The following is a 22606-nucleotide window of genomic DNA, read 5'->3' as shown; positions in this document are numbered from 1 at the left end:
CTGTTCCACCTTGGAGAGGAGTGGAAGAAACTGGCTGTCTGGAAGCTGCCTCCTTCCAAGGGTGAGAGCCCTGAACCAGCTTGAAGATGAATGTTTATAGTATTCCAAGCTAACCCTAACCCATACTTCCCTACCTCTACTTACACTGGCCGTGTCTTGCGTTTCCACCTACTATGTGAACTTGTTACACAAAAATGTGTATTTTGTAGAGCTGCAACAATGAATTGATGCGTCTATTTATTGATCGTTTGTCCTTAAATTTCCCAAGCTTCAATTACATATTGGTGAATCGGTGCATCAAATTAGAGCCCAGTTTGAAGCCTCCCGTTGCCAGTTTACATTAAAACATTGATTATGTAGTTATGCGCTTATATTTCGGCTCCTGGATTCTCATTGGACAAGCCACATCAGTGATTTTATTGTGGATTTAAATGTGGATGTGATAATGGATTACGAAAGTAGTTTGCAGATTGCGCCATCAGTATTTTTAAGGCCTTGCAAATAGCAGAAAGTGCAGCTTTAGCTTTGCTTCTGGGTTTTTGGTTTGTATCAACTACAAGAGAGAGTCTTTTCCATAAGATACCCAAAATGCCCTTGGTTTTATCTCACTGTTTTATTGTAAGTAAAGCGATATTACACCCCCTTGTGGGAGGTGTGTGTGTGACAGTTGAAATGTAATCAGAACTGTATTCCGTCCTCAGTAACTAATGCAATATCTGTCTTCTTTTTTTGTATTTTCTAATGCAGAAACTGACGGCCTGGAGTCTGCCCTCAAGACTGAGCTGCACTTGTGCTCTGCTACTTCGAAGGAAGGTATCAGCACAGGGCCACTATTGCCCAGTGTCTTGCAGGCTCTCTCCATCCTTGGGGAACTCAACACCAAGATCAAGTTTTTCAGTAAGAACCTGCTTTTGAATGCAACAGTGGGGAGGGAGGGGAACCCACCCTGTTTACTGTGGAAGACGGCATACAAATACAAGCTAATAAACACTGCTCTTCCTTTGTAGGTAAAGTGCTCCTGAAGTACGTTCTGAAGCCCTTGATCATGTTTCCTTCCCTCCACCCTGTGGTGAACGAGCAGGCTGGACAGAGTGTGGTCCTGAGCTTTCACTGCATGGACACCAAGCTGGAGCACCCCCCTCCTTCCACAGTTTACCTCAAACTAAACACTGTGCTGGAGCAGCTCCACAAGCACCTGTTTGGTAGGTAACAGGCAACTCTGCACACAGTGGCGTGGATGGAAAAATATCTTGATATTCACGAAACCGCTGTAGAAAGAAGCAGTACAATGTGTTTTGCAAAATCCAACTTAAAAAAAGGCCCAATGAAAATATTAGGTGAAACTAGATCAGGTCAGCATTTGACTGAAACATTTGTCTATTTGACTTGGTTTCTTATAATAGAAACCGCCTAACAATTGGGTAGACTAATGCCAGAGTAAACCAGCTTTATGGGGGAGGGTTATTGTAAGTTAAAAACATTTTTTACATTGTTTCCTATAACCATCCAGTTTTAATTCCGTTGATCATCGTTTTTCTTCAGATGTTCCTCTTAGTGAGCCGGTAGAAAGAAGTGGCAAAGAGTTAAGTGTTACCCTGTCTGAGGTGCTGGGTGATCTGATATGGGAAGAAATGTCAGACTGCATCATAAGAGAGTGTTTGGTGTACTCCATACCAGCAAACAGCAACCAGCTGGAACAGTACGAAGAGGTGGGATATACTGGATTGAAGTCCTCTGTTTTTAACACAGCTACAGTTAAAATAATCTGCAATGTATAAAATGGCGTTCGTTGTCGTTTTAAGATACTGTTTTAGCATTTGTCCTTCAAAGCTACCTCGCTTTTTGCTTGCAAAGGCTTCTGGGCGATTACCAAGAATTCTATCACCAGGCAATCTTTGAACTTTTAATCAGTCTATATATATATATATATATATATATATATATATATATATATATATATATATATATATATATATATATATATATTATATATATTTTAGTCGCAATCACGTATGCACGTACAAATACATATGTAAATAAACAAAAAAATGGTTTATTTTCTTTGACTCGTTAAACAGAAAACGCTGAAGGAAATGCATTTTCTAAAGGGCGACAGCACCGACCTGCTGAAGTATGCCAGGAATGTCAATTCCCACTTTGCCAGCAAGAAATGCCAGGATGTGATTGTGGCAGCCCGGAATCTGATGACCTCAGAAATCCACAACACTGTGAAGGTTGGTTTGTGGATCTTTTTTTTTTATGACATGTCTTTCTTGCACCTGTTTTCATCAGCAGTTTCCTCCGCTGCTTAAAATTACGCAGACTGCTTCAGCAAAACAATGACCTCAGGTAGGTTCTCCATTGCCCTGTTACCGCGTATCATCCTTAACAACACAGTCCAAAGCGTTTTATTCTCTGCCTTCATTAGATTTCTCCAGAGTCCAAAGTCATTATACCCAAACTGCCCAATCCCGGTACTGGGGACAAGGTGAAAATGGAGAAAGCTTCAAAGACTCTTCATAATGAGATGAGGAATCTGGAGAACGAACGGCAGCTGGACCAGCACACCTTCTCCCTGCCTGTCTGCCGCATCAGTGACTCAGTGCAGAAACTCATGGAATTGGCCTACCAGACCCTTTCTGAGGCTGTCGTCAGCACCCACCAGTGGTAAGCAGCCAGTGCGTTGTGGTGAATCACTTCTCCCTGCTGGAGGGGAGCATCCACAGCACTGGTGAATAACCTTGGACTGGAGACATTTTCTATTTTTAGGGGTAATCTGGCACAACCACAGATATGGTTGATCCAATATAAAAACTGTACAATGTTCCAGTCAAATCTATTATTAAAGTAAAAAGCTGTATTGAAAGACCCAGGGCTCCTGTAGTCCTTTTTCTAAGCACCTTTTTATTTTAATGGGTACAGCTGTTGGGTACAATGTTGGGGGACACAAAAAATACCACTTTACTGTTCATAATTATGATATTTATCTTTTTTAAATTGTAGTGCGGTCCAACTTTTCTACACAGTTCGAAACATTTTCCAGTTGTTCTACGATGTTGTGCCGACCTACCACAAGTAAGTAACAGTTTGTGTTCTGTTTTGGAAAACCTGTTGAAACAAACTGGAGCCTCATTCTTATGGTGTGCTTGTCAACACACTAGTAGAATTATTTAAAAAATAAAGACTTTTCTTTACCCGTCAAAAAGAAACGGCGATTGTGGGAAACGGCGGTTTCGGGGTTGTGGGAATTTGTAGATGCCTTGGCCTAGTTTTTGGAATAGTGACCACCGGCGATCTTCTCACTTACCAGTTTGGGAACGTTTTCTCTGTATATCCAAAGTCATAAAAACCTGTAAAGTGATGCAGGCGGCCTTGCTTCCAGGGAATCCAGTTGCATCTCCGTCTCAATTTGTTTTCCCGTAGAGAAAACCTGCTGAAGCTGCCCCAGCTGGCTGCCATTCATCACAACAACTGCATGTTCATCGGACACCACCTGCTGACTCTGGGCCACCAGTTCAGACACCACCTCCCCCAGCCCCTGTGCGATGGGGCTGCTACCTTCGTAGACCTGGTGCCAGGCTTCAGGAGACTCGGTAACTAGCCATGCTTTCTTTAAAGAACATTCTCAGTCTGCAGTACATGAACGGTGATGATTGCAGTTTGCTATAATTGGTTTCAATTTGACTTTAATTATTAAACTGCAGTATTGCCTAGTGAGTTGTGTAGAGTACGTAAGTATATTTGGTAATTAGCTTTATGCTGTATTTTGAGTCCTAGCATCTCTGTGGAAAACTGCATCAGCGTGTCAAAAAAGAATGAGCATGTTGGTAATGTGAATACATCCCCTGACATGGCTGTGAATGTAACATTTTATCAGTCACTATGACAATAAAGTGGATGCAAACTTCTTCCAAATCTCTGTTCATTTCACCCAATCTGTTTCCCTGCCACGTTGTTTACAAGACTGAATCGATTGGGCAGAAATGATCAGCTTCTAAAATATGTATATATTTCACATTTAGTTTTTCGGTATTGCCCGAGCTCTTTGCTCTTTTTATTTCTCTCGAAGCTAGGTATGTCCTTTGGCCGATGATCCATACAGCATTGATTTGCTGTAAGAAAAGATTAACTGAGGAGTCTGTAGCGCTCGATTAATTCTCAGAACTCCATTACAGGTGTTAATAAGGTGCATACCCAGTACTACACTGACAGCTGCATGACTCTAGAAGCTGTAATGAAAAGTCAATCCGTACTGTCCGATTTGATGATGCGTGTTCTCCACCTATCATCTGGTTTCGTTTGTCCAGGGACGGAGTGCTTCTTGGCACAGATGCGGTCTCAGAAAGCTGAGCTGCTGGAGAGATTGTCAACTGCAAGGAATTTTTCAAACCTGGACGATGAGAGCAATTACTCAGCTGCCAGCAAAGCTGTCCGCCAGGTGAGCAATGAAGCAGAAGATGCTTAAAAAAAACCCCCAAAAACAAAGAAAGAATTGGGAGCTACCACAGCTTTAGGACAGTAATCACACCACTGACACTTTGCTTCTCATATAATTATGGGAGGAGTGGAGACGGATGCTTGTGGTAATTTATACATTACATTATGTTGAGCTATTAATCTTGATGTGTCTCTTTTTATTTAATGATCTTGAAACAGAGCATGTCATTCCCAAAGCAACTTTTTTTTTTTCTATATATAAGTTCTACCCAAGCCATATTTATTTCATAATGTTATGTTTACTTTAATATGTTTGAAGTAAAAGATAGTATTAATCAATGTTACAGTGATTTGAGAACAAGCCAGATTCCTATACAGCAGTACATATAAGATATACAAAAAAAAGGGAAGTTGTTGGTAAAGGAGCGTAAGTAGAATGAATTGTCGTCTTCCTCACCCTGAAGGTGTGCCTGGGCTCCTCTCTCTAGACTTTATTCCATTGAGGGCTTGTGGACCATCGCCCTTCTCTTTAAATGAAGCCACCTGCAGCTTCCACCTTGTTTCCTGATCCCTGACGTGTTCTCTTGCAGGTGATTCACCAATTGAAGAGGCTGGGTAAAGTTTGGCAAGACGTCCTTCCTGTCAACATTTACTGCAAAGCGATGGGGACGCTGCTGAACACCGCTATTGCAGAGGTCATTAACAAAATCACCATGCTGGAGGTTTGTGGATTAGTGAGATAAAGCAAGACATAAAGCATGTGGCGCAGAGTTAACCACTCTAGAGGTTTCCTCAACTCAGTTTCCTCACTTTCCTTAGAGTTTCCCCCATGATTAAACCGTTGATTCTATAGGTCAAGGATAGAGCAAAAGAAAAGCTTACAGCTGTAGTCATTTAACAAGGTTCTGTTTTTGCCGTCCTCTCTCTGTTTTCTAGGACATCTCTACCGAAGATGGAGACCGACTTTATTCCCTTTGCAGGACCATCACAGAGGAAGGACCCCAGGTGTTTACACCACTGCCTGAGGAAAGCAAGAACAAGAGATATCAGGAGGTTGTTCATGTGTACGTTCAGAAATGGATGACTTTCAAGGAGCTCATGATAGTCTTACAGGCCAGTCTGCAGGAGATTGTGGACAGGTAATTTGAATCCTCTTTGAACCTGCACCTCCTATGAGTGAAAACAAACCAGTTCCTTAACTGCGCCAAATCAAATGCAAAATACTAATGACAATGTTTCTGTACGAGCGGTAGCACAAGGGCAGCTACAACGGTTGGAGCCACTGTTAGACTGTTTTGCTCTTTTTGACTTTTATGTTCTCAAAATAGTATAAACCAAAACGCACTGGTAATCCATCGCAATACCATACCCGTGCCATTTTGCTACTGTAAGAAGTTTGTGTTACCCCCCCCCCCCCCCCCCCCCCCCCCTTCCGCCAAAAGAAATTGCATTACTATAAGATGCAGAAGTGTAATACATACATGCGCAAACTTGATCTAGACCAGATTACCATAAGGGCCATGCTTTTTCAGTCCCTCAATTTCAGGATCTCTATTGTGAATTATTTTACTCTGCGCCTTGTAATGAGAGGGATTCATACATTGTTTTAAGGAAGTCCAATGTAATTGTTGGGTGCTGGTCTGTTTCCTCTCTCAGGTGGGCTGATGGGAAGGGGCCTCTCGCTGTCGAATTCTCCACCAATGAGGTGAAGAGCCTGATCCGAGCCTTGTTCCAGAACACGGACCGGCGAGCCGTAGCACTGTCCAAAATCAAATAGCCTCTCGCAGCTCTCCACTCGCGGGGTCCTGCTGTTTATGTAAATAGCTTTTCTGTACTTTAGCAACACTATTCTTGCAATGGGCTTATTTTTGTTATATAAGAAAATGTACCTAATTCAATAAAACCCTGGACTTAGTCTTCTACAAGTTATCAGAGTCATTCCTTTTTTAGTGGGAAACTACAGCATTTTTTTTTTCGACAAACTTGTAAATAAAGCAATAAATGAACACTAATGGCTGATTTCATTTCACCTAATGCAGGGGTGCAAATTTGGCACCTGGTGCTGGATTCTAGGGTATCTCATATAGCGCTAGCCTCTAGGTGACCTCTTATAGCACCAACAACATTACATTCTAGCACCAGTAGACATGTTTAATTGTTTTATTTCATTACATTTTTGGAAAATATAACAAATGAACTTGCCGTTCTTGCATGACACTTTCTTAACTACTGTATTTTTCCTTCTCGTTCTTTACATAAAACTTAAGTATATTTACATACTTTATATTTGCTATTGCTGGTATTTATCACGTCCTATAAAATGATCTGCTATCCTAAATAACTAAAATATTTGCTAATCTCTTGTAAAACTACCATTCTTGCTTCAGGAACTATCATCTTCATTATTTATGAGTTGTGAAGAATGCATAGGTCTTTCCAAATAGGTTTATTAATTTTTATTTTATTTGGTAAGAATATTAACCTTGATTACATGATTGTTATTTGGTACGTTCTTACTGAAATTTTAGTTTCTCTCTCTCTCACTATTTCTGTGTCCTCTATGGAAGATTTATTAGGTTGTTCAGATATTTATGGCTCCTGGTTTCTGTTGATCCTTGATGAGTTTAATGTTAACCCTTTTTCAGTGCCTCCTGTATTGGTATGATCATCTCATTATTTCAGTTCTAACTCTTAACTGATTTTCTAATTGTTTCTTTCTAATTCGCTGTCTGTCTGTAATTGTTCCCTTCTAACTGTCTTCATTTGTTCTCTAAGGGCCTCGTGCTTAATGTCTTAATATGTGTTTCGCTAACTTAATTTTCTTTCTAACTTTCTGTTGAAGTTACTTTAGTTGTTTCTAACTTTACTGTAATTTGTTGCAATATTTTTCTTGATGCATTCTTTAACCCTGAATCTCCACAGTATTCATTATCCGCTTCTCTATAAAGGTGTTGCTCATGGGCATGGGCTCCCTTTTATAAAAAAAAAAAAAAAAAAAAATCATTGAATAGGAAGGACTATTTTTTTGGCGGGGGAGAAAAATAAAATTCTTGTCCAAAAAAGATGCTCCTCCTGCAGGACCCTGTGTTAATACAGAATTTAACAAAGTATTGTTTAATTTACCCTATAGGCCTCTAAGGTTTGACCTTGAATCCAGTTCAAGTCACAAATGAAACTGGAGAACTATGAATTACCATTTTATTTTGCAAGCACTGACTTACTTCATATATAGACTGAAAAAGCCAGCTCTAGTGATGAAGTGAGATGGTGCGGTTGGCTAATTCACTAGCAGGCTGTGCTGGTCTTGGTGGATTGGGTTCAAATCCTGCTGATTCCTTCCTTTATTTTAAAAAAATGGATCATTTCCTATATAGACAATGATAAAGCAAGCTTCTCTGGAAGTGTGATGGCACAGTGGGCTAATACCCTAGCCTGCGGTGCTGTTTGTCTATGTGGACTGTGTTGAAATCATGTTGATGCTTTCCTTTATTTTCAAAGACTTGGTTAATTTCCTTGAAATTCAATGAAACAGCACATTGTTCTATGGAAGTGAGGTGGCACAGTGGGCTAATGCGCTAGTATACCATGGTTCTTCTCTTTGGGGGACTGGGTTCAAATCCTGGCAATTTCTCTCTTTATTTTCAAAGGCTTGGTTAATTTAGCTTATAGGTCAGTTTGAAAGAGGGGTTTCCTGTGGGAGCTGGTGGTGCAGGGGGCTAATCCCCTGGCCTTCTCTCCCTGAAGACGGTGGTTCAAATCTGGGTCCTGGAGGTGAGTTCCTGAAGGTAAGTAATGATGTTGATTGTGTTTCCACAGGTGGTGATGGAGATGATGATGATGGTGGAGGAGGAGATGAAGACCTGCCATGTGGAGGAAGGTAGATAGGAGAAGATAGAAATGGGGGGGGGGTCTGGCCCCCCCCAGTGGGAAAGAGAGTGGAAAGTGGGGTTGTTGCTTCTTGAGTTGAGCAAAACAACTTTTTCTGAAGTTGTGCCATCATTCTTACTGTTTTGAGAATCCAAATACTAAATTGTTGTTGTTTTATTTAAGACTAAGTAAAGCACAGTAAGATTCTCAAGTAACAGTAAGAATGATGGCACAACTTCAGAAAAAGTTGTTTTGCTCAACTCAAGAAGCAACAACCCCACTTTCCACTCTCTTTCCCACTGGGGGGGGCCAGACCCCCCCCATTTCTATCTTCTCCTATCTACCTTCCTCCACATGGCAGGTCTTCATCTCCTCCTCCACCATCATCATCATCTCCATCACCACCTGTGGAAACACAATCAACATCATTACTTACCTTCAGGAACTCACCTCCAGGACCCAGATTTGAACCACCGTCTTCAGGGAGAGAAGACCAGGGGATTAGCCCCCTGCACCACCAGCTCCCACAGGAAACCCCTCTTTCAAACTGACCTATAAGCTAAATTAACCAAGCCTTTGAAAATAAAGAGAGAAATTGCCAGGATTTGAACCCAGTCCCCCAAAGAGAAGAACCATGGTATACTAGCACATTAGCCCACTGTGCCACCTCACTTCCATAGAACAATGTGCTGTTTCATTGAATTTCAAGGAAATTAACCAAGTCTTTGAAAATAAAGGGAGAACATGCCAGGACTTGAACCCAGTCCTTCAAAGGGAATAAGCATGATATACTAGTACATTAGCCCACTGTGCCATCTCACTTCCATAGAACACTATGCTGTTTCATTGAATTTAAAGGAAATTAACCAAGTCTTTGAAAACAGAAGAAGAAAATGCCAGGATTTGAACCCAGTCCCCCAAAGAGAAACACAACATACTAGCACCTTAGCCCACTGCACCATCTCAATTCCACAGAAAAACATCATTGTCTATATAGGAAATGTCACATTCTTTGTAAATAAATTGTTATTCTCAACAGTTGAATTTGTGACAAGCTGGATTCAAAGTCAAATTCAGCAACATTTTTGAAAATAAGAGATCAACACTTGTGCCTTGTATGGGACTTGAACTAACTACTCTGGGAATCAAAATCCAACACTACCAATTGAGCCAGCCAAAAGACTGCATAATATCACCTCTAAAGTGGTATTTGTCCACTGCCACAGGGTCCTGTGGGTGAAATGGAGAATAGAGTAAGAAAGTTAGCACTAAGCTTTTTACTTGTTTTACCCAATTTGAATACAGGACAAAGCCGTTGTGTTGCTAATTTTGGGTCATTGACTGTTCATGTAACAGGAGCAGAACGCGAGGGGACACAGTGGATAATTCAGCAGTACACTGTGCTGTGTTTTTTGGGGCACTGGGTTCAGAGCCTGCTGATTCCTTCCTTTATTTTCAAAGAAATGGTTCATTTTCATTTGAGGCCAGGGAAGGTTCATCCTTGTTTCAATTTAGCACTAGTTAAGTACCCTCCAGATCAGTAGGTTGTCTGATAAGATTTTAATTTTTTTTAATTTTTTTTTTAAGCTGTTGCAATCTTTGAAAGAGGCTGTGCCAAGGTAATTGTTACAGTTTACATTTAAAATATGTATTCTGCAGAAGCAATTTCTTGTTTGTTCACAACACCACAAGTCTTTGCAAAGTTACAGTGAAGCTCATTATGCAAGGGGACACTCCAGAGCGGAATACCCAGTCCTGGACGGTTATTTGTATGCAGATGTTTGGTTCAGTTTCCACTTACCTATCAGACCGGTAATGGTGCAATTGGCAGCCTCATTCCTGAATCCATTGTCACCTCCGCAACGGGAGACTTCAAACTGGGCTCTAAATGCATCGATTCACTATTATGTAATCAAAGCTGGGGGGAAACGTGATGACGGATGATTAATAATGGACGCTTCCTTACAGACCAGTCAGTACGGTTTATTTTCTGTAATTTCTTAAGTGTACAGCTCCCCATGTTCCACAAGATGGCGCTATTTCACCACTTTGTATTATGGTGCTGATGCGCTGGGCTAAAATGACCCTTGCATTTTATAGGAACGCGTTTTTTTTTTTTCTTGTCTTTCACCCCCTTTAACTCAGCATAACACCATGTTCAAGGGTATATTTACTGAGTATGGATTAATAAATAAAATCTGTTGTGTGGCCAACCCACGAAGTAATAAGGAAGAAGACTAAAATTAATATATAATCGATCAATAGTGTGGCACATACGCAATTAAACAAAAAAACAAAAACACAAATCTATAATGGTGATGATGTCACTACCTTAAAGCGCAGGAACATGCATTTCAAAGCGTTACCCTGAATCAGACATATAGACTAGAGAAACATATTTTGTGGATTGACTGACAAAAATAATTATTGTTTATTTGGGAGGCTAAAAAGCAGCTAAGCTCTGACTAGCTCCCCAAGCTTATTTTTTCACAAAGTTTAAAAAAATATATAAAGTGAACTTTGAAAACAAAACTTTCTTATTTTTTTTTTTTTTTTTTTTTTTTTTTATATATGCCCTGCTGTGTTTAAAGGAAAATCCCTGCTGGTAAATTGAAGTTGGAGAGATTCTATCTCTCATCTGTTCATTTCTCACAAACTCTTTGTAGATAACGCTAGAAATGAGGCAAACTTTGAAGACATTTGCCCGCATGATGATTGCTTATTAATTGACTTCATTTACATTCAGCTGAATTCTTCCATTGCACATAGCTACTATAATATATTGCTCAAACTGTTTGAAATGATGACACTTAAGGTTAGAGACACGACTTCATTTATACCTCACAATACTGAACACTGCACTCCAGAACTAGAAGGAAGGATGGTTTAATATAATCCCACCTGGGCTAATCTGGCACTCTGCCTGTTCATTTAGTATTGAAATCATAAAGATAGCTGCTATTATTACAGTATATGGTACAGTAGTTCTGCTAAATGGCTTCAGTCTTCATCTGTGTCAAGTCCTCTGTGAACAAGTTATTTATTTATTTTTTTTATTAGATTGCTACTGTAGTTCTGGACAATATTTTTATTTTGCTACAAACTCAAGTATATTGTTCACTCAGTCCATCCATTACATTCTTTACTTCCTTTTTATCACCTACCAGCCAGATGTCTTATTCCTGCCAAAGAACAAGAATTTTGTTAAAAATAAAAAAAAACTAAAATTCAACATTTGAAGCTGCCCAGCCAATTCCACAAACCTGTGCCATGCAAACCCTCAATCACATGCCTTTCAATTTACTTTGAACTTGTGTTAAAAAGAAAACCTTGACTGTTTCTTTCGTCTCATCTTTCATCGCGGGACCCTTGAACATGTTTATTTAGCCCTTTGAGTTCAGATAATTCCTTTCATATGTAATTACTGTGGCTGGTGTGATGCGAAACTTTTCAACAATTTGTAATCATGACCTTTGCCTACAGAAACAGCATTTGTCAGTGCGAATAGAAAAAATGGTTCAGGTTTTAGTACAAGGCGGGCCATTTGTTGGCACAGGTAAGCCTGTTGCCAGGCAACCTGTTTCCCATCTGTAGCATGAAGGGTATCTTTGGAGTCCCTTATAGAACTGATTCAACTACACCAGCAGGCCCCTGTGACCTCTCCAGCTAAACAACAGGTCCTTTCATTTTGCTGCTGCTGACCTCATTATCTTTTTGTGAAACAAAAATCCAACGTTGCATTCTGTTAAATGTGAAGCGATCCTGCTGCACTGAACACACAGTGCCATGGAGCCTTGCGAATGACCATTACAGTCGCACTAGTGGAGGTGGTGCTTTCCCAGTTTGAACCGGCTCAACACAATCATGGTAAGATACTAACGGTGGCTGTGGGGTAGTTTTATTTTTATTTGAAAGTTAGTACTGTAGGCATTACTGTGAGCTGAGAAACGTTTTACAGTATATTCCACCACAGACTTCATTTCAATCTACCAGATTCATGGAATTCATTTTTGTGTTCAGTTGAAAAAACGTGTGGCAGGTGCTTTCTGCAATGGTTGAACTTTTCAAACACAAGTTTATTGAGATATTTGTCCGAACAGAAGAGGCAAATGTTATTTGATAAAACCGGCAGTAAAGAATTGCCACGTTTACTATTTAAAGTTGTCATTATTTATTATTAACGTTTCATTTCAAATGCACATTTCTTCCATTAAGAAGTGGTTTCTCAAATGTCACCGTTCAGCATTGCGATTGTAGACTGTAATTACATTTGAAACTGATCAGTATTATCCTTTAAACGGGCATGTATGGACACAGCAAAAAGAGTCTTGCACTGCTCAATCTCGGCCACTGTTACAGCTATTTCACAATGCTGTGCCTACAGACATGTAGATTCTGTAGTGATTGTTTTGTACAGTACAAAAATCAGTAAAGCCATTTGGTCAAGTCAAGATTTTTCAATCAGCACAATTATACTGTTCTCTGGTTTCAGAAAAGGTTTTAAAAACATCACCGTTTGTAATTGATTTCTTTGACATGCTTCTAGTTCAGAGTGTTCAACTGAAATTGGATTGTAGCCTCCAGTGTACTTCCAATTGTAAATTAGGTTTTTACAACTGCTTGGGTTCAGAGCTGGACGCTGTACAAGGTCGCCAGTCGGTTCTGTTTGCAATTAATATTCTGTTCCTGACATTTCTTATAATGATTTACATTTGTAAAACAAAAAGCAGATTAGTGCAAGTTTTTACTTTGTGTGCTTGTAGTTCTAATGTTACATTTAGAGTACAAAAGATCTGTCTATTTCCTGAAACTGTTCCATTTTTTTTTTTTGCACAAATCAGTTTACCAAGAAGCCTGACATATTTGTTCCGATTCAAAGGCTTAACCCTCCTATTAGGTTTCGGGTCTATTTGACATGACTCTAGTTTCCAATTAGCTTAAATGCTATTTTTCTTTTCATTTCTTGTATAAAATTTTATGAAGTTATACACAGAAAACAGAACCTTTGAGATGTTTATTTTTTTTTAGAACAGGTCCTGTATACAAATAAGATGTTTCGGGTCACTGTGACCCGTGGCGTTTAGCTATGTAGATTTGTGTGCAGGAATAATACGAACTTCTTCAAATTGTTATTTTATTTTTTTATTATATTTGTATTATTATCCCTGGAAATGGCTGCACCTGTCTAGAGATATTTACAAACAAACAAACGAACAATATATATATATATCTACAAGACAGAGCCTAATTTTAACTGTCAGTATTCAAACAGCATCTCACTGGTAAAGACACTCCAGAATAAGGAGCTCCCAGGCTGGCAGTCAAAGAAGTTTTTATCACAGCTCCTGGACTAAAAGAGCAGAAAAGAGTAACACCTTTTCCGGTTTTAAACTGTGTCATCTAAAAATGTGACCTCCTCCAGTTAATGCCCAGTTTATGTCAGAGCAATATTTTGTTCTTCGTTTTTAAGAGCAAGATGCTTAGGTTTTTAATTTTTTATTACATTTTAAAAATGAAGACTACTGGGGCTGTGAATGATGGGCAAACAGCTCATAGGAACTCACCTGAGGCTAACATCAGAGAGCCGAGAGAACCTGAGGGAACACCACCATGGCTGACAGAATCACACCCATCTCCAGTCGAAGGTAAGTTCTGTTGAGAGAGAGAGAGATGGAATCACACAGAAATATATACGGATAGGATCATGTGGAGGTTTCTTGCCTTGGAACGTAGATACAAATTCACTCTCATCCAGTGTAAAGCCGCCTTACTGCCTCACAAATATACACAGAGCATAATGCATTGTTCTATTTATTTGTATGTAGGCGAGATGATACATTACGAGACACACGTTAAAGACCAAATTGTTTGTTAAAACGTTTTGCAGCTTCTTCAAAAGTCACTGCCCGCAAGCGAATGAGAATGTTGGCGGTGGTATGTGCAATTGGGCTTCTTGGTGGATTAGCGGTGGGAGTGTGTTTTCTAGGTAAGAAAAGGAAAGACATTATCTACGGTTGATGAGTCTGTTGTCTTTTAATGCATGTGCTCTGCAACTAAACTCATTTCTTTCTCTTCTGTGTTTAACTTTACATACAATATATCGTGTGAGTACACACTGCACACCATTTACTAAACACACCTCTGCATAAATAAACATCCCTTCAAGGTATCTGGCAATGCCACACTCTCTCATTGCCTAGCAGTGAGAATTGCTTCCGTTCTACCATTTGAACACTTGCTGGAGACTACAGTTCAGCTCCCGACTCAAGCACTGTAAACAGCATCAGCTAACTTTAATCCCATTCATTACACTAATCACTCAAAAAACAAACAAACTGTGGTTTCAAAGCCCCTGATTGGCATGTCAGGCAATACGAGTCTGTGAAACCTGCCTTATCAGAAAATATAGACGTTCTGGCTCTGTCAAGACCTGCATTGTTTTACAATGTGATTTCTTTCCTTTCCTGTTTCTTGGGTTAGTGAAGTTCCTTATGAAGCCAGTTGTCACACAGAGCCCAACAGAACTGGAAGACACCAAAGAGATGTCGTTGTGCAATGTGTCTGACGATTTTGCAATCACTGATCCCAGGAAAGGTCTGTGAACTCATAGGAACAACTAGGAGTGAAACTTGAGCATGATGGATATGGTAGATGTTAATGAATGTCTTCCTATGGTATTTAAAACAAAGGGTAATGCAAGATTTCTGATGATAACCCAAATTGACTGGAGACGTTTAAATTGAGGATGGGGTTGAATTTTAAATGAACTGGGTTTAGTTTTTTACAGAATAAGTTCGGTAAACTCTTTGCTGGAAATCCAACGAGAGGAATGGAAAACCTGGCTTCCTGTGTGCTTTGAGAGATGGAACGCATCTCTCGGAACCTCGATTTGCAAACAGCTTGGTCATCTAAGGTGATGTATTACTTATATTCACTGAGGACAGTTTTGCAGGGGAGGACAGGTTAATGATTACACTCTGGTTTACCAGCTGCATGACACATGGCGTGTGCGAGAGCCCACCTGGAACCACAAGGGTGCTTACATGTCTTGGAAAAATAATATGATTAATGTTTTAGTTGAAGTAACTGCTATTTCCATACAGTGCCAAGCTGCTCTTTGACTTGTTCCTTTGAATGATTTATTTTCAATAAGATTTATGCATACAAGGGCATCCTTCAGTAGCAAAACAACTAAAAAAGGGTGACTGTTTGAAGCCTGTAGAGCAAACTTTCCAAGGCTCATAAAAGCAGTGCTCCAATCAGTTGGCTTAAGAGACTGATGAGGGATTAAATTAGTGTGTGTCCTACATTTGTAATTGCCCTAGCATCGCATTCCGCTGCTTGTCACGATGCTACATGCGTTTGAATGCAGGTTAGCATACAGGAACCTGAGAGACATTCACAAACAATTCTGTAGTTAAGCACCTCTGTCAATCTTCATTGTATCATCCCAACAGCAAAGGCAGATGGCTTTCTCAGTCCATAAAGTGGCAGCCTTCCAGTATTTAATTAAGATTAACATTTTTCAGCCACCATTCGGGAATACTGCACACGCAGCACAGAGCCATATTAAATCCCCACTTTGAGCTATTGAAACATGACACTTCTATGTGACTTCATGCATTGGTTGCCATAGCTCTGCAATGGATGTGAAATACACCTGGGCACTGAAAGGTTAGACGAAAGAACAGTTGAAATGGAATCATTAACTGCATAAATCATGTCATATCCCTCCTTTCGTAGTTCTAGCTCTTTCAGTAATATAACAGCAGACAGCTATTGGGGATTATCTATTGTACAGTGTGGGGGTTTGTGGCAGGGCTCAGACCCCGTGAATGGAGAAAAGGGTGTTTTGAATTTAGTTGAGATAACAATTCTAATTGTTAATGTAATCAGATACTAATGGACTAATTGATTGCCAATTAGCATTTGACCATATGTATAAAACAGCAGCTGAGAGCTAGTTTCTTGGTTCTAATCCAGCTTGAGTAGACTGTGGTCATAAGAAGTGAAGTATAGTAAGAGTTGAGTTCAGTTTCCCATGTGTCTAGCTGCAAACTGGATCTTTAGTTCAGTTTGAGAGGACAGGTTCCTGGTAATACCTGTACTGGTAGCTCGGTGGCAGCACACTGGATTTAGTTTTTTTTGTAAATAAAACCTAGACACCTGCAGCTGGCATGTCACCTGCTGTCCCTGTCTCTCTCTCTCTCGCTCTCCCTCCCTCGCAGCCCCTGTCTCTCTCCCTCCCTCACAGCCCCTGTCTCTCTCCCTCCCTCACAGTGCCTCTCACTCCCTCACAGTACCTGCCTCTCACTCCCTCTGTCTCTCTCTCACTCCCACTCCCCTTTTAAAGGGTTCCTTTGTGGACGTACACTATCAGTGGTATGTTTATAGAATTACAACAAACTACTTTACTACAAATAAACATTTCTTAATGTTAATCACCCTGAATCCCAATCCTGATTTTGATTCAATTATCTTGGTCAACTTTTCGGAAGTCACTTGTGAAAAATGCAATTCTTCATATGCACGGTTTCAAGGAACTGCTTTCAGAAGTGTTTTTTGCTAAACAGAATTGCTTTTTGTAAAAGCACTTCCAGCTAATTGCAAGGCCCACAAGAATTTTTAAACACAGGTGCCTGTCCAAAATGATAAATTATGTTTTTTAAATTCCGTTTTCAAAGGCTCTCAAAACACAAAGGAGTCAACCTGACAGACATCGGACCCAATTACACAGCTGGATTCGTTCAAATTACCTCTGAACACAGAAACCAGTTGGAAAACATTTGGCGGTTCAGGTAATTTGTTTTTAGTATGTGCTATTTATTCATTTTTTCAATCACTGGGCTTGCAAGCTAAGCATGATTAGACTGGGCAATGGCAGCGGGACAAGATTATACACACCAGTCACCTAGACTTAATGTTATCAGAAAACAAAACATGGATGTTATCAGGCTGGACATTGATACTGGTCGACCAATAGGAACTCGTTGATTTATTCATTTATTTCATGTATTTTTATTTTATTTTTTAGGGGAAGTTGCATTACTGGTAAAGTGATAGCATTAAAATGTTTCGGTAAGTCAAGTCATATTCTGTTCAGTTCTCCACAAAAGACTTCAAATGCAAGTAAAAGCACATATGCAGTATACACATGGTGTGTCCAGATCAGGGAGCTTAGTCAATAAGTGAATGTTGAAATAAGGCAAATAAAAAGCTATACATCCCTTAATCCTTGCATCTCTAATCTATACCCATTGCTATTTATTTTTCAGTAGATTTAAAATATTATTGGTTTATTCTGGCGAGGTGTGCAGTAGGATGGTCAGATTGAGCCCTTACTCCTTCACTGACTTCCAGTGTGTTTCTTGGTGTTTTTCAAGAGTGCGGGACCCGTTCAAAGCTGCCCAGAATAATTGGAGGGACTGAAGCCACTCTGGGGAGATGGCCCTGGCAAGTGGCTCTGCACCACAGCTCTAAACACATGTGTGGGGGCTCAATAATAACCAGCCAGTGGATAGTTACTGCAGCACACTGTGTGCACAGGTATGTATATTAAAGTGACTGCAGCATATCCTTCAGGCTAACATTTCAACGCGGATCATAACTATGAGAAAGACATTAACTGAAATCTACTTCTACTGTAGCTTTCACTGACTATTGTGAGATTAAAAGCTTTACTGTACCAGGAAAGTAATTTATCTTTTTTTTTTTGTAGTTATAGGGTACTGCAGGTATCAAGTTGGCTTGTCTATGCTGGTATAGTTACACGGAGCTCTGGTATATTGGCAGAACGTTCTGGCAACCTTGTGGAGAAAATTATTTACAACAAACAGTACAACCACAGGAGTCACGACAACGACATTGCCTTGGTGAAGCTCAAATCACCTTTGAACTTCACAGGTGAGTGGATTGGATGAGTTTCTAAAACAAGTTACACACATTGCACAGTATCTTTCTTTAAGGGTGGCTGGCTGGACACAGAACTTTCACTCACAGGCAGACAGACACTGCGTAGCCAGTTTCAGACTGGTTAGAATACCTCCCTGCTTGATTACAGGCAAGTTTCTCTCATGACACTAGAGCCAGATGTAATTCCAACCCAGTGCATTTTGGGGGATGTAGTCCTGTATCATATTTTACACAAGGACTACATTCCTTTCCCCTACTCAGTCACAGTATATATTTTTTTAGATACCATTCGGCCTGTCTGTCTTCCAAGATATAATCAGGATTTCTCTGGAGGAACTCGTTGCTGGATCTCAGGCTGGGGCTACACAACGCCAGATGATGGTAATGAAAGGAACACACTTTTTTTTTTTTAAATCACTGAAGGATATCAGCATTGCAGTTCAATTTCTAACCAGCGTTGATATTTCTGAAATACGCCCCTGGTGTAAAGTGACAATTAACTTGCAGAAGGACATCCGCTCACCTTCAGTTACCATGCTCTGTTACTGCAAGGAGGGAACATACTTGAGAAAAAACTAGGGTCAAACAACTGAGCACTATAATAAATAAAAAAAGTGTATTGCGTTCAAGTATTTTTGATGAAGCACGCTGAAGAGCTGTAGCATGATTAGGGAAATTCAATGCATTATTAATATGTATTTTTCTCTGATTTGCTTGCTTGTATGGCAGTCCATATTCCTGACACACTGAAAGAAGCTGCAATTCCCTTGATCAGCACCAAGAAATGTAACAGTTCCTGCATGTATGAAGGGGAAATCACCCCGAGAATGCTTTGTGCTGGATACCCAGAAGGGAAGGTAGATGCATGTCAGGTTAGTGCATCCAAGGATTTAATGTGGTGGTTATAATCTTCAATACATCGGCCTTAACAGTATTACTGTGAATCTTAAAAATAGCACATGTGTAGTTTTTTTTTAAATACTTTATTGCTTATATATTATATTATATACTATTATATTCTTGTATGTATCTTGTATGTATTATGCAATGATTTACAATTGCTGCAGCAGACATACACCGATCATATCCACCTATTCTCAGCTCTAATTCTACAAGTCGTTTTTTTGTTCACATTTTTGTCTACTACAGTATTCTCTCCACATCTATGCATGTCTTCTGGTTTAAACCACTTACTGCAACTGTTAATATTTTCCATATCAATTCTCATATATTCGTCTGTAGCTTTATACATGCTTCTCTTAGTTGAAAAAATCTGTTACAAATTTTAGTACGCTATAATGTAAATCTGTCTCTAATACAATCTCTCTCCAAAATATCTGAACCATAACAGATGTACTTTAAGGCAATAAATGATAGTTATTATTATTATTAATTAATAATAATAATAATAATAATAATAATAATAATAATAATAATAATAATAATAATACGGCTTGTCTCAAATGAGTGATTAAGATAGAACCATGTGTTATTGGGTACCAGCATTTCAGTGTTGCTTTCACATAAACATGTGCTTGGATCTTTAGCATTTATCTCTGATTGCATAATCATGTTACTCACAGGAGACACAGCGGTTGCAAGCTCCACAGGTTGCTGGGAGTTGCAGATCTTGAGAGCCGAGAGCACTCAATCCTCCTTAAGATGAGATATTTTGCACATTTTCAGCTGCCTTGTTATGTATGCATCATCGATCTTTGTTCTGTGTTTTTATTTAGGGAGACAGTGGTGGACCTCTGGTGTGCCAGGATGAAAATATCTGGCGTTTAGTGGGTGTGGTGAGCTGGGGGACTGGGTGTGCCGAACCAAACCATCCAGGGGTCTACACCAAGGTGGCAGAGTTCCTGGACTGGATTTACCAAACAATTGAGGTATCTCATCAGTATTACATTTGCTTGAATTATTTCTACTGTACATTCAGAGTTTGATAAGCGTCTTCAAAATGCTATTTTAACTGATTTGTTACATATGATGAATGCAGTCATTCTAACTGGTCAGAGCTATATTGCTCCAAAGCGGAGTATTCATCATCCTTCTCTATATATCTCTTTACCTGACTGCCAGCACTAAACAGAGCCAAGTAAAGGCAAGCCAACACTGGAGCAACCTCTCAGAGTGACTTGTGTGCACAGGAAAGAATTGCAGGGCATGTACAGAATGAATTACAATGCCATTAATAATAACGATACAATTATAAAACTACACACCGCATACTACACTGTGGCTTCTGTTTCCTCAATGTAATGACAATGACCTTTTTTGTGTTTAGAATTATTGAAAGATTGGCAGCAGATGAAAAGATGATCGGACCTTCAAGAGGTGGGAGGCAAGGAGCGGTGACTGTCACACAGGTGTGTGCTGTGAAAGATTAGCAGAGATTAGTCTCAGGTTTAATCTTCTCTTTGAACCAGTTCACATGTCTGAGACCTAACCCTGGCTCCCAATGATAAGGGGGTCCATGGCGACGAAGCCAAAGCTAATGAGGAAGAAACAGACATGTTCAAACTTTAACAAACACTTGTCTGACGTATTTCGTTAGAATGTACACTTATCTGTAAGCCAAAACCTTTTGTTTCCTTTTCCGCGGAGGAGAAAAGTGGTTTGAATCCAGCAAATGTCTGTTTTTTATAAAAATGTTACTGATTTTATAATATATACAGTATGTACACTACTGTTCTATAGGGAGAGGATGTATGATTTCCTTTGAGAAGTTTACATGTTATTTAATATGCTGTTTTGTCAATATTACAATATTTTCACAATGTTATATGTGGGCAGCATGCAACCACAGGCTATGTTGTTATGAAGCAGCAATGAAATCAAAATGTGAAACTGTAGGTTTTGTTTTTTCTTTCTCTCTAATGACAAGTACACAAAGAGAGACTGGTTCACTGTGTATTTGCGTTACAGGTATGTACAGTATATGTGTTTCATCTATGCTACCAGAAGATAGTGGAACCCAAAAATTGAAACCTTTTCCAATATAGTTTTTCAACTTATTTTCCTGTTTATCAATTACTTCTAATATAAAACGGTTTGGTTCGCATGCTTTGGAATCCAGGAACAGTATAGTTTTATCTTTTATGTTTTCAAATCCTGCATTCTATGTCCACCCAACAATTCTGCACTTGTAGCCTGATGGTAATGGCTACTTTCACTGTCAACCTTTCCATTTGCCAGAATTGTGAGTGAACGGCTTGAAGAGCACAACAGAGACTGGTTATCTTCCACAACCACCAAAACCCCTGCATCTCTATCCAATTGAGCAGGTTTGGGATGAACTTGAATGCTGCATTCATCATCTGCCTTACCCATTGCACCAATATGCATGTCGTATCAAGGCTGTGATCAAGGCAAACGGGGGCCCAACATGACACTAGGCTGAGGTCCTAATAAAGCGTCCAGGCCCTGAACATGTAAACAGTCATCCAGCAAGTATGAAAGAATTCCAGCAGTACAGATTAGCTAATGACTGGTGGGGCTAGAATCTCTTCTATTTACCAGCAGGGATTCTGTCTTTAAACACAGCAGGGTACGGAGTATAAGATTTTAAGCAGCATCTTTGGAGGAAAAATGCTGATAATTGCTATGTTCTGATTTTATGAAAACACTTCGGGGCATGTTTTCAAAAGAAACCCCCATATTAACCAAGGAACAAACAGCTTGAGAGTTCAATCACTTAGCTGTATGGTTGTGCTTTTTCTAAAACAAACAGGCTTTTATTCTTAATTAAAAAAAGCCCCAAAAAACAGGAGCTAACTGAAGGATTCATTGGAGTAATGGTCAAAGGACGCTTTGGAAAATTCTTCAAAGCAGGCGAGCTAGGAAGAGCAAGTGCGAATCATCCTTTCAATTATAAAGTTGTCTGCTTGAGTCCTCTACATTAACCCTTGGACTTCTCACCTGAACTGCACTAATATGATTACTTTCAGTTCTGCAGTATGCCTTGCCCATGGTTTGCTGTATCTGTGTAGGCCAACCACTGTCAACACACACACAGTCATTTCAAACATGATGCATAACATGTTTCAGTGCAACACTATTGATTCGCGCGCCTTTCCAGTGTTCTGAATGCTGAACCAGTGCCAGCTCAAATGAGTGGAACGAGACTCCTCTGTATCTCTCGCAAGTGCAGTTCAATACTGGAGCATCAGAGCTCAGGAGAGCTCAGAATAATTAACACCAGACAGTAAAGGGAAAAGTGATTCAAATGAGATTCAATGTCACTTACACTGCAGTACAACACACCTTTACATCTCAGATGATGACTCAGATCAATGGGCGGTTAAGAAGTCCTTGCGGCTCTTTTCTCACAAACAGAAATGAGTATTCATGATCATTTCAGTGCTAGATGTAAAAAGCACATGGGAGT

The 22606-nt window shown here is 39.7% G+C and overlaps 2 protein-coding genes across 2 annotated transcripts; both read left to right on the top strand.

Moving 5' to 3' along the window:
- Positions 1–3: 3 nt before the first annotated feature.
- Positions 4–6359, top strand: zw10 (zw10 kinetochore protein; the record flags this gene model as incomplete). The annotated part of the gene is made up of 12 exons (XM_041234863.1): positions 4–61; positions 748–897; positions 1008–1202; positions 1543–1736; positions 2079–2234; positions 2429–2667; positions 3004–3075; positions 3424–3593; positions 4308–4438; positions 5028–5159; positions 5374–5576; positions 6094–6359. Coding segments are annotated over 12 exons (1821 nt in total), but the record flags the coding sequence as incomplete, so codon positions are not given.
- Positions 6360–12014: 5655 nt separating this feature from the next.
- On the top strand, positions 12015–21207 carry tmprss5 (transmembrane serine protease 5). The gene is made up of 13 exons (XM_041234877.1): positions 12015–12171; positions 13823–13949; positions 14192–14290; positions 14785–14898; positions 15082–15217; positions 16989–17102; positions 17339–17382; positions 17688–17850; positions 18023–18207; positions 18499–18597; positions 18946–19088; positions 19953–20105; positions 20504–21207. The coding sequence occupies exons 1-13, from the start codon at positions 12169–12171 to the stop codon at positions 20510–20512; spliced, it is 1389 nt and encodes a 462-aa protein (XP_041090811.1). The 5' UTR covers positions 12015–12168; the 3' UTR covers positions 20513–21207.
- Positions 21208–22606: the final 1399 nt, after the last annotated feature.

The sequence above is a fragment of the Polyodon spathula genome, chromosome 36 (assembly GCF_017654505.1).
Source record: "Polyodon spathula isolate WHYD16114869_AA chromosome 36, ASM1765450v1, whole genome shotgun sequence".
NCBI classification, from domain to species: Eukaryota; Metazoa; Chordata; class Actinopteri; order Acipenseriformes; family Polyodontidae; genus Polyodon; species Polyodon spathula.
Note: the sequence above shows the minus strand (reverse complement) of the source record. Positions and strands in the feature narration are given on the sequence as shown.